At 35.1% G+C, this 16,300-nt stretch overlaps 1 protein-coding gene across 1 annotated transcript in view; it reads right to left on the bottom strand.

The window, feature by feature from the left end:
* Nucleotides 1–3,099: 3,099 nt before the first annotated feature.
* LOC142342620 (uncharacterized) overlaps nt 3,100–16,300 on the bottom strand; it is a 33,051-nt gene continuing 19,850 nt past the window's right edge. The window contains exons 7-13 of the mRNA XM_075394038.1: nt 15,742–15,939; nt 12,566–12,786; nt 9,327–9,570; nt 8,725–8,895; nt 6,887–7,249; nt 3,874–3,929; nt 3,100–3,355 (exon numbers count right to left, since the gene is read on the bottom strand). Coding sequence (XP_075250153.1) covers nt 3,206–3,355; nt 3,874–3,929; nt 6,887–7,249; nt 8,725–8,895; nt 9,327–9,570; nt 12,566–12,786; nt 15,742–15,939 — 1,403 coding nt within the window. The 3' untranslated portion in view covers nt 3,100–3,205. The remainder of the gene's footprint in view (nt 3,356–3,873; nt 3,930–6,886; nt 7,250–8,724; nt 8,896–9,326; nt 9,571–12,565; nt 12,787–15,741; nt 15,940–16,300) is intronic.

A 16,300-nucleotide genomic window follows, 5' to 3' on the forward strand; every position in this document is an offset into this window, starting at 1 on the left:
AAGTTTGGAGTCGTGAGTTTTGGACTCGTTCATTTTCATCTTAGTACGTGGTTAATGTCATTTACTAGGCGTCTCAACGGTCCAAAAAAATTAAATTGTTTTTAATGTACGGCAATTTGACGCCAGTGCTAAAAGTTTCCCAAAATTGGGCCATTTATGGCATTTTTGAAAAACGTGAAATTTACTTTGTACCAGAGTAAATGCATTGGCTAATTGATTAGCATGTCCATATTGCCAAACGCGGTATTTCGCAAAATTAGGAAATTAGTTGCTCAAAATTGGAGATGAGCACTTTTTTTAGTTGGTTATAGCTGCGAAACTGTAAGCTGAGCATAGGCATATTGAGATGTTCCTGGTTTTTTACAATTCAAAGAAATTGAACTGTATTGGGGCGCTATCGTTTTGTACAGCTGTTCACACATTTTCATGATATTTGAAGTCAAATTGAAGTGATTTTTGTCACGACGAAACAAGAAGTAGAGCGAAATTGCTCATTTTAAATTGCATGAGAAAAACGTGTTTAAGCATAGATTCTTCGACCTGCGAGTGTTTTGTTCTCATGCGGCAATTTGGCGTTGCTTCTATTTTTGTCCTTTTTTCTTGATTTTTAATCAGATTTTCTATATGACTTTCGCATTCTATTCATAGTCCATTCTAGGTCTAGTTTTTTGTTTAGTCAACGAAGATTTTTTGAATCGTCGGTCAGGATTTTTACTACTATTTTTGTTTCATTGTTTGGTGCTCTTCGTTCGTATTACATTTGTTCTCAGAGCAAGGTAGCTGGAAGAAATGTTCTGAAATACTTCTTCCTCTCACTAACGGGTAGTTGGCGTGAATAGATATTGATCATATGTGACTTATCTCACGCAATAAAAATAAACTTTGCATTTTAAAACTTACCGTAAAAGTTTAATTTGAATTATTATCCGGCCAAAGAAACTCATATGTGTAAAAAAAAGTTCCTAAGAAAAAGACCAAGTTGGAGTGAATTTTAACAAGTCTTATTAATTTATTGCTGAATGTTTTTTACATAGTTTTTTGAGCGGCTTGGAAAACTTTTTCAGCTTATAGCTGTATCTGTTTCTATCTGTTTTCTACGGCATTTCTTTTTTTTGAGCTATTCCTGCAATCTGCTGGCTGAAATTTAAAAATTTTTGATTGAATAGTTTTAATTGTATTCCAGGATGTTCTTGATTTCAATGGATCAACGATTAATGGAGCCAAGCTTTTTAAACTTTCATTCATAGAAGTTGTTGATATGGTTCTTTTTTGTTATCAATTGCTTCAAAAGAAATTTTGTAGCAGTTTGTGGGCAATGTTTTAATGCACTGTGGTTTGATCAGTTTTACACTGGGTGACTGAAGTTTAGTCTAAAAATACAGATAACGTGATAAAACCGTAATATAATTAATCTACTATGCAAACACGTATGAAAACTTGCAGGAACTCAATTGAGTTTTAATGGGCTATTTGTTTTAAGAAAAAAAATATATTTTTTTTCTTAATGTCATTGTACCTTCTTACACTTCCTGTTCTTTTTATTTTGTTTTCTTTCACTTATTTCTGTATTTATTTTGTTTTCTTTTACTTGAACAAGCGAGGAAGCATTATTTGGTCCTATAGAAGGCTCTTTTGGTTGTGTTGCACTTTTCCATCCAAGTGAATCATTCAAATAACAATGCATTTTACCAATCAACTAGTGAGCAAAACATTAACATTTTGTATTTAGCTGTCAATAATACAAAAAACTATTAATTTTTTCAAACTTCTTGGAAGGACAGTGAACAAAATTTGAAACAACTGAGTCGTAAAAAACTTGTAACTGAGAAACTTTTGTTGTCAATTCAGAAAACATGCTGAAGTTCTCTTACAAGAGCAAATATTAACAGGTTTGATTGCTTATGTCAGAGTGAAAGTCAAAACATACAAACAGCAGAAAATTCATAACAAAACATGATTGTTGCAATTAAGATAAATGTTATCTCGGCCGATTCGTTCTCGTGAGAAATGATTTTATCAAAAAATATTCGAAAGCTAATTATTATGACCTGTGAACAGAAGCGGTACAATGATGATCATTTCGGCAGATGTATTCTTTAAAATTGTTGGATGTGTTTAAAATACTTGGTGTCTCAATATCATAGCTGCTCTATCGAAAAACAATGTTCGCCGATATTTTTTATGCATCAAAATTTGGTCGCTAAGATCATGCTAGAGAACAACTTTTTGCTGCACGATGGGCTAAATTTCTGGGAAGTTGGGCTTGCGTCATGATACCTAAACCAGTTGAGTAAGGTGCGAAGACACCAATGAGATGGTAAAATCCCTTTTGGATACAGATGTAGCATCGAGATGAATTGTTACAACACTAACAGAGTATGTCACAATTCAAATAATATAAATAATTTGTTCCTTCGTAAGCACAGCGGAACTGCATGAGGCCTCAGCGACCTGTTCTCAGCTGCTCTTTTTCTTATTATTCCCCATATTTCAGACTGTTATTTGTATGAGCATCATTGCTCTTTTTTTGGTGACGATGGCCACTTTTTTTGCGTCTGAACCTTTCACGTGGTACCATCATTGCAGCCAACATTGGTCAGGCTATGGTCATCCTGAAGCTATGGTTAAGTAAGAGCTCATCCTTACACAGACAGCTTCACGGAGGCAGGGGTTTGAACTCTCAATCATTGGCGTGTAAATCCGTACCTTACCTCTCGGCTATCACGCCACAATTCCTGACGAAGCCGGCGATAAACAGCCGATCCATTCTGTAGTGGTTGCGAAAGATTGAGGCCTATGCCCAACAGTTGATCAAATGAGAAATGCTGGCGGAATGACGCTAAAGCAACTCATGCATGCGTCGGGAATATGACGATTTGGACGAAATTCAAAATCATGTACCGCGCGAATCCAAATAAAATGTACCGCGCGAAGCAAGTACATCCTTCACATTGCGGCAACCATAAGCGGTTTCGGTTATTTAAAAAGTGGTTCAATTGCCGCTTGTACCTGTAAAAATTGTGGGGAGGTACCTAAGGGAGTAAAATTTAAAATATTCCCTTCCCTCAAATGAAATCTAATGCACTTAAATGAAAACGATATTGAAACGTTGATTTTTTAAAACAGTTGGAATTAAAGTTTCTATCAGTGTTAGGATTTACACAACACATCATCATATTGTGCGAACATTTATCAGGCCATAGGACTAAGACGTGCTCTGAGCTGCCCTAGCATGTTTGAGACTGTTATGTGACTTTTGTTTCTGCAAATGGACGTTGTCTCTGATCTCATCGAAGTATCTGTTAGTTTCTTTAGCCCAGTGTGCTCTCACGTGACCACGCCGAAGATATTCATCCTAAAAAAACAGTCGAATTGTTTCCATTTGTGCATATCCCAGGTCGAGAACGAATGGTTAACTTGTAAGAACTTGCAAGTTTCTTGCAAAAGATGGTTAACTTGTAAGTAATTTGTAAGTCGAATGGTTAACTTGTAAGTAACTTGTAAGTCAAATGCTTAACTTGTAAGTAACTTGTAAGTCGAATGGTTAACTTGTAAGAACTTGCAAGTTTTTGGAAGAAAAACTTGCAAGGCGATGCATCGCCTTGTAAGAACTTGCAAGAAACTTGCAAGTTCTTACAAGTTAACCATTCGAAATCGACCCGGGATTGTAACTCCAGAGCGCGCGTGCTGCATGGTCCTTTACGGGAAAAAGCCGGATCTTATGAAATGATCTTTAAAAATAATGCGTTTCTTTTTTCGATCATCATTTTTTTGTCGTATAGTCTTTTGTGAACAATTTATGGCTTTTGTCAGACTAACAATCTGCCTTGATTTGGGAAAGAAAAAATAAGGCTCAGCTGAATTGTTACTTACCGGTTCTCGTACTCCATCTCTTTGTGAGAGGCTTGGAGGTTTGTGACACCACGGAACTGAAACATAATTTCTGTACTTAAAAATCCTGTCACTTTAATCGAAACAGAATCGGGACATTTTTCTTTATTGGAGTAAATTGCTCTGCACAATGTTCCTCTGGACATTAGTGCGATCCAAAATGTTGCACTATACCTTTGCTCAATCAAAACATAGAGTAATAGAAATTGGGTCGAGCTATTGTCAAATCACGAGTCGAGGAAAATCTTTTCAAAAGTCTTCTTTTTGCCTGAAAAGCTGTATATTTACTTTTAATGTTTACTAATGCCCACACCGTAGTCAGCATGCTTACAGTTATAGAACATATAACATACATTTACGTAGTAACTCATTATATAAACAAGACGCCTCGTTAATGTGCAATTGCACATAATACTCCGACCCTCGGTCATCTACATTTTTGGTTCAACTGTCTTTTGACTTACATTTTTGACAAGATAATCAAAAATAAATGTTTGAGTTTAAAAAAAAACAATATACAACCAATCTAATAATTGAATTAAACAAAGCCATGCCTCATTACAACGAGATCTGCATTGAAAATAGTACGAGAAAAAAAACAACAAAAACAAAAAAAGCAAAAAACAAAAATTTCAGAAAAAACCCTAACTACACAAACTTAATTTGTCCTAACCACACGCCAGATGGGATTTTTCTTTAATGAGACTAGCCAACGCGAAACTCAAAAATCAATCAACCTTTTTTAAACCAAACAATTTCAAGTCTTGAAAACCATTAGGTTAGACTGAGCCATAAGAACGGACCATAGATGCAGAAAAACTCACAAAATTAAGAACAACAAATTAAAAACATTGCGAAAACACAATTTAGTGAAGCCATTAAAATCAATAGCTGTTATCTGAATATTATATAGTTTTGTTTCAATTTCTATTTATACTGTTTCAATTAAAAATACACTGAATGAATTCATAGGTTCAATTGAGCCACATTTGAAAATCATTGGGATTTCTTGTTACGCGATTGCGCTAAAGCAGGAGAAAAAGAAACACAAATACACCAATCTCAACTAACGCATATTGTCCAACAAACAAAACATCAGTTACGTCACAACATCATCAAACATGTTAAATTATACATTACAAGGAATTGAATGGGACCTCTCAAAGATGAGACAAAGTTAAAAGTTGATGATAACAACAACAAAACTGAAAAAGTTGTAAAACCCTTCAAATCAAAAAATGCAGAAATATCTTAATATTATAATTTTTAATACCATTCGCCATAAACTGATTGCTTCGGGCCCCATTATTCAATCAATTCTCAACTACAAGCTTGTGAGACCGGTCAGCATTTTACGGCTACGTGAAGAATACCAAAAACAGGCTAACACAGCAATTTCAGAAAAAAATTGAGCGAGAAAAGTGTCAAAGCCATTAAAAAATGAACTTTGAAGTAACAAATTTTCATCTTTCAATTCAATTTAACAGCAATGGGATCCTTGTTCGGAACAAGTTGACTCCAATCGATCAGCAAACTTGAACAAATACTTTAAAACAACTAATTTTTTTGAGAAATCCCGCAGTTTCAACGCCATTAAAATCAATAACTTTCAACGGAAGCTAATAAATAAGCTAAATTAACCCTCGGTCAGACAATGAGGGTGTTTGTTATTTACAGTCCATTAATAAGACATTACAAAATGTCATTGAAAATGAAAAGAACAGCGAACACAGGCAAAATCCAAAAAGGAGTCGAAAAAGTGCGAAAAGAAAGTGTCTGAGTCATTTAAACAATTAGATGTTCTCTGAAAACTTTATCTATGATCCATGGAGGATATTCTCTAAACCAGTAGGAGATATCAATATCAGGATAATGTGATAGGATTGTAAGAGGGACCAATAATAGGAAAATAACCATAAACTTTTTAGGAAAATTTTGATTTCTTGTGGCATTGAAGTCATATAACAAATTGTAAGAATATAAAACCGCTGACCCAAATTAATTTTGTTTCAACAGCACAGGGGTCTTATCATTACGGATATTGACTTGCATTTCACGAATATAAGTTTATGATCGGTTAAGGTTAAAAAATTTTCTCGAAAAATCAATTTTAATGTTAATCATTAGCATTCCACTCAAATCTCTAGATAGGCTCACATAAAGCTCATTACGAAACCTAATGCACTTTCAGTCAACGATTCTATGCCATCGGACTCCAAAAATTTAGTGAAACTTCAAAAAGAGACTCACTTTACGAAAACTCATTAAGAAAAACGTTTAAATTTACGAAAACACAAGAGTAGACGCCAAAAAAAACACAAGCGATTCTTGAAAACCAATTTTTTGTTCATTGGGCTTCATTATACTGTATATCAGGTTTGTCATTAATGGAACTTCGGTATGAAGTGACTAGTATCTAGGTGACTTAAGAAAACAAAAAGTTTTCTAAAAAAAAAGAGCTCTCGATTGGAAGTCCATTTTTTGATAGTAAACTTCCCTTTGAGACCAGAACTACTCTTTTTATCGCCTTTTGGTCTATTAGAAACTCAAAATAAATGCTTTTCATGGCGTGTAATGTAATTTTGAATCAATATTTTTATAAAAAATTTCCCTAATTTGAAGAAAAATTACACTAAAACTGAACAAAATCATGTCAAACATCACGTGTTCACGCAAAACTTCAATCCTCGTTAACTCCCCGACAAAAAACGAAATTCAGAAAATCTTTTCAGTTTTAAATTCTGCGCTGAACGAACTTTTTAATGATACCACTCACATTTCTTTACGATTAATATATCGATCGGCCAAAATTGTCTGAACAAAAAAGAACCCATTTGAGTATATAGTTCCTCCCCCCACAAGTGGGGTCGGAACAAATATGGGATATGGGCAAATAATATGCACCCGTTAAGCTGGGGGGAGGCGCAAACAGAAAAGATCTAAAAAAATCATCCTCCTCATTATAAGACAGCTTTGAAAATTTTACTAAGCTGACCTCTGACTGTTTCTACTCCACCGTCAGTTTGACCTTGATTAGCTTCTTTTGGAGCTGTGGCTTTAGCAAGACTCCTTAATCTGAACGAGATTTCATCTATATACTTTAGACCTTGCTGCCGTTCTTTTTGTGACTGCTCAACAATTTCTTCGATTTTTCCGTCTGTCTCGACACCTTTTTCAGCAGTTTTTGCTTTTAGACTGAGCGGGAATTCGACCCTTTCTATGGAAGTTTTGTCCGCGGCAGTGAAATCTGTATGTTCATTTTTAATGTTGACGTGGTCTAAATAGTCGTTGTGGTTGTTGTGAAGGAAGTTGTAATTCGCACTTCCAAAACGTTCAGCTCCAACGCCTCCAGAAGAATCTAGAAATAATAACGAGACAATACTGTGTTTAAGTTGATTTTAATTACACTTAATCTTAACCGATGACCGTATAACATTTAACCGTTGGCAGATTTTTTTTTCACAAGAAGACTATGAGCCTTACTGCCAAGTTAATGGCTAACTGCCGTGTTCTGAGAAATAACTTCACTTCAGTTATAACTAGAAAAATTGTTACAGAGGGCCGAGAAGCGTCAATCATTGGCGAGACAACCAATTCAGTTCTAAACCGATGCACTTTAGCTCATTCCTATTGAATGTCTGGGCGCCAAAAGTTAGTGTTGATATATTATCACTTAATAATTTGAGAACTTTTTTTAGCTCAACCAAAATATTGAGGGGAACAAGTGAAAGCGCCCCCCCCCCCCCGGTGAAAGCGTCATTGTCTATTTGACATCCAATAAAGCGCAGTAAATTTCACTGATTTTTGGTGCCGTTTTAAACTTTTTGCAAAGCTATTTTTTGTAAAATATTTCAGTGGACGGAAACTAATTTCCAATAGCTCCTTAGAAAAATGCTTACTATTTACGCGACCAGTTTCAATTTCGAAAGCAATTTTAATTAATTTCAACGAATCTCACAAAAGAAGAGTCAGCAAGATTCAGAATCGATATTCACTTAATTGTTTTCAATCAGAGGTAATTCAGAATTCATTTTTTAAATAGCTCTGATTCAGGAGAAAACTCAAAAAACTTGGTTATTTGCCACCGAAAAAAGAAAGAGAAAAAAATTTTGCAACAGCTTTTGCAATCGTTTTTAGTAAGTTTTAGAGCACTGTTTGAACAAGTTCAAACTTCGCATTGTTCACTAATTTGTTCAACCCTCATATACCGGAACAAAGTGATTCTTTTTTAAACTCTATAATTAATTATTGGATTAGACTTTCCTCTCTTTCATTATTAGTTTTCTTAACTTACTCGGTTAAAACATTCAAGATCACTTTTAACGTTGATTTTTATGCCAAATAATTAAAAAAAAACATTGCTTTCAAGTATGTGTTTGTTTTTTTTTGTTTAGTTTACCATTCTTTTGGGATAATTCCACAATTTTCTGGAAATGGTCAATATTTTCTTAATGCCCATAATCAATATTGCCCGTATGTACTGAATTAGATACGAGAGTCGACTAAATATGAAAATTGCGAGTTTTCTGTTTTGGTATGTGTTGCAAATACAATTTTCGGACAATGTATGATTTTATTTTATATTGTGTTTGAAAAGTAAGTGTGCATAGACCAATGACTATGATTCAATGTATGCAAAATCAAGATCATTTTGAATTTGAACAAATAATAATAATAATGATAATTTTGTTTCTGCGTAATTGCAGCAGAGCAGCATTAGGCTTTTAGTCTGTATTAACAGTAGCCTGTTCTCAGCCGTCCTTTTTCTATTATTCCACACATCTCAGACTGTTCAGTTATATTATAGCATTAGCAGATAATATTATAACTTGCCTTTTATGGAGATATCTCTAGTAGCAGAGTAGTGTGTCCTGTGTCCGTGGAACTCTGGCTGAGATCGAGGGGATGCCTCATATCTATCTCGCTTCCAATATCTCCATGGTGGCTTGTCTGTTTGAATGGATTCCTGATTTTGAGGAGCGAATAACAGGTTCCAATCTGTATCTGTTCAGTGGAAAAAAAACAACTTTAACATCTTTCACAATCTTCAAAATAATAGTATTTTTGAACACTACTTTTCAATTAAGTCTAGCACGATAAATACTTGTTTAACCGTTTTATTTAACGTTTTCCTAACAATTGAGATAGTTCTTTTGCAAAAAAATTATTAATCAAATCACTGAATCTTTCTCTAACTATATGTTTTTAAGTCGTTAGCTACGTTCAGAGTACACGCAAAGGAAAAGAGGAAAAGCAAAAATTTCGCAATCATTGCAAAAATAATCATTTTTCAGGCACCCCCATTACTACACTAGGGTCCGGGAATTTAAAAAAAACAATGTTTTTAAAAAGAAAAAACATCTAAATTGTTCTTTTTGTCCTCTGATTTTAGAACTAAATTGAGTCCTTGACAAAGTTAAAACAGTTCAACTCACTTGTGCCGACTTCTCTACTATCTCCCCATTTTCTGACGTCACGCAAAAATTCGTCAAACTCATCGTCATCTTCGTCGTTTTTATTTTTTGATATATAACAATCTTTTCGCGGTGCACATGGATAACACGGATGATGTTGATGATAACAAGACCAGCCATCGGGTCCTTCGGCTCTCCGAAACTCCTGCTGCTCGTGATCGGTTACGATGCGTCGGATTTGCGCTTCTTCGGGTGGCGAGTTTAACTGGAAAAAGTAATATGTCATTCACTGGGTCACAATTAATGGCCTAGAGCTTCTTACTGTTCCTTTTTCATATACAGGGAGAAAAAAAGACCGGAAATATGCGTCCACACATGTTGCAAACCAACTAATGTTATTTTCTGAAATCAAGCTTAAAACTTAACCGCCAACAATTAACGCATTCCCATGGAGATATATGTAGCTAACCTTATTTGATGTTCGCTCGTTTCAAAACTGCTGTTTGACATAAACAGATTTCTTATGGCATTAAGAAATAAAAAAATTTAAGAAATAATTTTGAAGTTATTTTGAAACCCGGTTAAAAAATCAGTAGATAAAGCAATTGCGGATGACCCTTTGACTTAAAAAAGACTTCGCTAGGCTGGTAAAGGTTTTTAAGTAAAGCTGGAATTTCTTCAAAATTTTATTAGAAAAGACGTACTATATATATGGTCAAAATCCATTACCGTCCGATATACTATTGTTTTAAATTTATTCATCAAAAATATACGTCAGTTTTATTCAACCAGGCCGTCAAAATCTGATTTAAAAAAAAGGCTATTTAAAGTTATTCAACAAAAATAAATAATTCTGTTTTTGAAAAGGACGCGAATCCATTTAGTTTAAAACGCCTGAACTTAATTATTTATTTTTCATTTTTAAGAAAAATTAGTCACCTCTTCTCCGAGCAAAAGAATAATACTTTGGTTTTTCTCAACAATTTCAAATTTTAGGTGTCTTTTCTATTAGTCATAGAAAATTCCTCAGTAGCTAAGAAGCAGACGAAGAAACAACTCCTTGAATCACTTTCTTAATATTTTTTGATTGAAGGTATGCTAAAAGAAGTTGTAGCAATCGTTAAAAAAACATGCAATTTTCGATATGACTTCGTTTTCACCTATCCTTTCAACTCACTAAAATTACCCTGTTCAAATTCAAATGGCAAATTTTTAATCGTTGAAAAAAAAACTGAAAATACTGACCCTAACAAACACTTAAAATTTTCAAATTTTTTAAACTACTGCTCGTCGCACTTAAATCTCTGCCAGCTAGCTGAATACTGTGAATTTTTCTACATTGCTTCAGATAACAGTTATTTTTAAGGGGATGGCTTGTATAGATACTGCATAAATGGTTGGCTTTATGTCATGCTTCGTCGGGTGGCAATTTTAAAGGGAAAAAGTAATATGTCATTTACTGGGTCGCAATTAATGGTCTTAGTGTTTCTTACTCTTACTTTTACATATACAAGGAGAAAAAAAAGACCGGAAATGTGCATCCTCAAAATTTGCAAACCAGCTAATTTTATATTTTGTAATCAAGCGTAAAACTGAAATTCCAACAATTAATGCATGCCCAGAGAGACATATGTAGCTAGTCTCAATTGAATTTCGCTCGTTTTAAAACTGCTGTTTGACATAAACAGATTGCTTATGGCATTAGAAAATAAAAAATTTAAGAAATAATTTTGAAGTTATTTTGAAACTTGATTAAAAAATCCGTATATAAAGCAATTGGGGATCAGATTTTGGCTTAAAACAGACTTCGCTAGGCTTGTAAAAGTTTTCTAAATAAATCTTGGAATTTCTTCAAAACTTGCATAACAAAAAAGGCGTACTATCTATATGGTCGATAAACTACTGTTTGTTTAATTTATTCATCAGAAGTTTTCGTCAGTTTTATTCAAGCAGGCCAGCAAATTTTGATTTAAAAGGCTATTTGATTTTATTTGACAAAAATAAAAAGTTACGTTTTCGAAAAAGACGCGAATCCATTTAGTTAAAAACGCCTGATCTTAAGTAACTTTTCTCAATTTTTTTTTAAAATTTAGTCTCGTTTTCTCCAAGCAAAAGAATAATACATTGGTTTTTCGTAACAATTTCAAATGTCTTTTCTATGTGTCATGCAAAAATTACTCAGTAGCGATGAAGCAGACCAAGAAACAGCTCTTTGAATCACTTAAAAACACGCAATTTTCGATATAACCTGGTTTTCACCCTATGCTTCCAAATCACTGAAGTTACCCGGTTAAATTTCAAATAGCAAATCTTTAATTGTCGAAAAGAATCTGAAAAAAACTGACCCTAGTCAACACATAAAGTTTTTAAATTGTTTAAACTACTGCTCGTCGCAATTAAATCTCTGCGAACTAGTTGAAAATATTTTTTTTATTTTGCTTCAGATAACAGTTATTATTAACAAGGTGGATAGTAGAGATACTACATAAAAAGACTGGCTTTCTGTCATTATAAGGATTAAAATTTTCGAGGATTTGAAAATAGCGGAATTTTTTCTTAGAGAACTTAAAAATAACTCTTGAAGAATCGATTCAATCTTTCAAGAGTTTTTCAATGGTACCCTTTTATGTCTCTCCGGCAAAAACCAGGGCAGCATGAAGCCCGGAAACCCGAAATAAATGTTTGGATTAGAATAATTAACTAATGGTTAGAAAACGATGCTTCTAATTACATGAAAAATTTTTGGCTGGAACCAAAAGGGCAGAAATAACGGTCAAGTCATACATACGAAAGAGTTTCTTAGACTGATATTGGTTTGTATAACATGTAATTAGAGGAAGCGCTTATAGTTTCAATTGAAATATACCATAATGTCAGGTCTGGTATAACCATAAAATACCGAAAGGAGAGTTGATATCCAAAAGGCTTCTGATCGAGGATTTAACCGTTTAGTTTCTGAAAATTTATAATAAATCACGATCGCACCAAACTACAAACTAAATCTAAGTAAAGTAAATTTGTCAAAAAAAACCCTGACTGTCCTCGACCGAAGTACCTCTGATAAGACGATCCGCGAGCCCGCGCATGCGCATCGTGCGCTCGAATTTTCATACTCTGGAAAATCCGTCGAGGACACGGACGTCTGGAAAATGTTAAGGAAGTTCTCTTAGCAGCGGTTTTTTGGTCTGGGGCCTCAACTTCGGAAGTGCTAGAGTACGTGATAATAACAAAGATTGATTTATTGAGAGAAAAGTGTTTACATGTTTGGCTTTGACGAAACTGTCTTGTACGTTGGTGACCACAATGTCCTGGTTTTCCCTCTCGACATTGGACAGGAAAAGGGAGGGATAGCCAGGGTGAGACCAGTATTGGGGAGGGTAATAGCAGTGTGGGGGGTAGTAGTAACACGGGTACTCTATATAAGGGTAGCAACTCAACCGACTCAATCGTGATAGGTATCCAGGGTAACAAGTAGCGGCCTCTGAAACAATAAAATCATCAAAATTAATAAAAATGCTTTCCAGTTATTCAGGCATTTTGGAACCCAAGTATAGTCCCAGATGCATGACAGGCATAAGCCAAACGAAGTTGAGTCGCCGACAGAGAATTCAACGCGGCCAAAGATAGTTCTGAACAAAATTGTAGCCGGAACTTCTACCTTGTACATACCTGTCCTGGATTAGGGTCCTCAGCCTCAAAAAAGCTTATGGCCATGCCTAAGCGGCCCGTGGGACTTGATATTAAACTAAGCATGAATAGAGTTACAACTATAACCAAGTTCAACATTTTAAGATCACTTAAGTTTAATGTTATAACATCTGTGACTTCCTAGATGATATATTTTGCTTCAAGTCCAGTAGTAGCCTATTTTTTAAAAAATGCGCCTGTTTAGACTTCATAATCCTTTTATGAGATCCACAGACTAGCGAGCTAACGAAAGAGGGAGAGAGAACGAATAAGAGTGACAGAGATAAATAGATAATGAGAGAAAGAAAAAAAAAGAAAATAGAAAGAGAGAGAGAGAGAGAGAGAGAGAGAGAGAGTGTGTGTTACACGAGAAGAGGGCTCTTTTCTGTTCTTGCCCCTACGTCCATTTGCACCCCCACTTATACATATTATAGCATATTGGTTGCATTTCATACGCTTATATATACAATTATATACAAACGGCATTAACAATTTAATTATGCAGCGAAGTTTTGAGATTAAGACGTATACTGTAATTGAATTTTGCTTATAATGTAAGCAGATAAAGATAACGCTTGTTTTTATTATTTTTCGCTTTGCTTTCACAGGAATAGCTTTAAGGCACTAACTTTTTTGGCGGTGGGAAAGAAAAATTCATCCATTCGTCTACCAGTATCTATAATTTATTCTGACTATAATAAGAGATCTCTGAGGACCAAAAAGTACATGTTAGGGGGGCGCAAATAGACTGTCTACATAAGAGGGGTAACGTAATAGAAAAGAACCGAGAAGAGAGAAAAAGAAAAAAAGAAAGAGAGAGTGATGAGGAGCGAAAGAGAGAGAGAGAGAGAGAGAGAGAGAGAGAGAGAGAGAGAAGGAGGAGGAGGAGGAGGAGGAGGAGGAGGAGGAGAAGAAAGAGGAGGAGGAGGAGGAGGAGGAGGAGGAGGAGGAGAAGGAGGAGGAGGAGGAGGAGGAGGAGGAGGAGGAGGAGGAGGAGGAGGAGGAGGAGGAGGAGGAGGAGGAGGAGGAGGAGGAGGAGGAGGAGGAGGAGGAGGAGGAGGAGGAGGAGGAGGAGGAGGAGGAGGAGGAGGAGGAGGAGGAGGAGGAGGAGGAGGAGGAGGAGGAGGAGGAGGAGGAGGAAGAGGAGGAGGGGGGAAGAGAGGGAAAGAGGAACAATATACAGAGTGAGGACGAAATCGAGCAAAGAATCGAAACCAAGAGAGAGAGAGAGAGAGAGAGAGAGAGAGAGAGAGAGAACGAGAAAATGGTGTAAAATACAATGAAAGAAAGTTATGAATGAAAGAAATCGAAATTATTTTTTAGAAGTGTTAGAAGTACAAGTGAAAAAACTGAACTGATCGCCTAGCCCGCAATAAAATAACACACGCTAATTCACCAGAAAGAATACTATAACGATACTTGCTGGACATTAAAAGAAACTTAATGTTATAACGCTTACTCTCAATAATTAGTTTAAGGTTTTCCATGTTTTTCTCAAATTAATGTGAACAATTTCTGCAATATTTTTGAAAACCATATCTTACTTGATTGCACAACAGCGCGATGAATATAGGTTCTATTTGTACGGGATTTTCAACATCCTCGCCACTTTAAATAAGTGTTTATACGGCATGCTTTTTGATATCGGATCTTATGCCAGACATGGACAAGTTTTTTGTCTTTAATTTTTTCATACTATTGCTTATTTCTATTATATTCAGTGCTTATTTGATGAGTTATTCAAAATTGAACAGATTAAAGCAATTGATTTTTGCTTTTCTTGTTGGAAAAAATAAAAAGCCAATTGCAGAGAAAACTGATTCTTAATGTCAAGATTTATTGGTGTGCTTAGTGAGGAATGTGTATTTCTCAGCCTGTAAAAACTGTAAAAATGCAATGACGTTTGAACTTTGAATCCTCAACCCCTGGCAAATTATACGTAAAAACAAAAACATTTTTACAAAGACAAAATTTTAAATTGCAGTTTACTTGGTTTTTTAAGTTGATAGTCAATGTTGGTGAATAAATCAGCAGTTCATCTCGCAAAACGGTTGTTTAATTGAGATATCTTTCGGAGCCACACAAAATAATCTTCACTTTGGTCCAAAATTGAGATGTCCTTCATGTTATTAGCGAGAGAGAAATATTTATTGAAAAAAGTATGCAAAATGCAGTTAGTGAGCCAATATAATCTAGTCTTGCCCGTGGGCAGATTTAAATTGAAGATTGACCAAAGAACTATTGTCAACTATTGCTAAAACGAAGGAGGGAAAAATAGAGCCGGTCGGGGAATCATACTCGAGTATACCAATCTCGCGCTCTTGGTTTAAATTTATCAAATGCCTTAGGACTCTTCAATAAACCATGGCTCTAAGAATATATTCCTATTTTGGTTTTTCTAGTGGATAATGGTCACGCGGACAATTTGTGAGCTATTTTGATCCCTCAAATGAATCCAAATAATATTTTTTCTCTTTTTATGTAATTTTCACTGTAAAAATCATTTTGGTATTCAATCATCCTTGGGAAATTTATTATTTTTTTACTTAGTTAAAAACGTTTTCAGCCCACCTGCAAAATTCCGTAACCAAAATGTCGCTTACAACGTATAGTTTTTATTTTACATGCAAAACTGAAGAAAATTCACCTTCCAAATATTATGTCTGGGTTATCGCCGGTGTTTGTGGCGGTATCGTATAATATCAAGGTCAAATCAGTTAACAAAAAGTACTGCTATAACTTAACTAACCAGGGTTACCATATTTGTAATACAATCCTCTCTTATCAATATCATTCAGTTCATCCCTGGATTCCTGCAGATTTCTCCTCTCAGTTGGCGATGCTTTTTCCTCGATGGCCAGTCTGTGGAACAGAGGGTATGGAATACTGGCTACTTTGGATCTGTCAAGGGTTATTGTGTCGCCACTTACCCAGAATGATACCCCAACTTAAATCAAATCAAAAATTACAAATTAATTACAAGAAAAAACTATTCAATATTAAGTTATTCAAGAAAACACTTTAATGGGTAGTGTATATGAAATCGCAAAAATTATCAAATAATCAAGCGGACATTATTATAAATAATAATAATAATTGTGGTTTCTGCGTAACCGCAGCGGAACAGCATTAGGCCTACAGTAGCCTGTTTTTCAACTGCCCTTTTTCTTATTATTCCCCACATTTCAGACTGATCTTTTTATGAGCAGCATTGCTCTTTTTTTGGTGACTATGACCACTTTTTTTGCGTCTGAAACTTTCACGTGGTGCCATCATTGCAGCCAACATTGATCAGGCTATGGTCAACC

This window comes from Convolutriloba macropyga, chromosome 7, assembly GCF_964194025.1.
Source record: "Convolutriloba macropyga chromosome 7, txConMacr16.3, whole genome shotgun sequence".
Taxonomy (NCBI): domain Eukaryota; kingdom Metazoa; phylum Xenacoelomorpha; order Acoela; family Convolutidae; genus Convolutriloba; species Convolutriloba macropyga.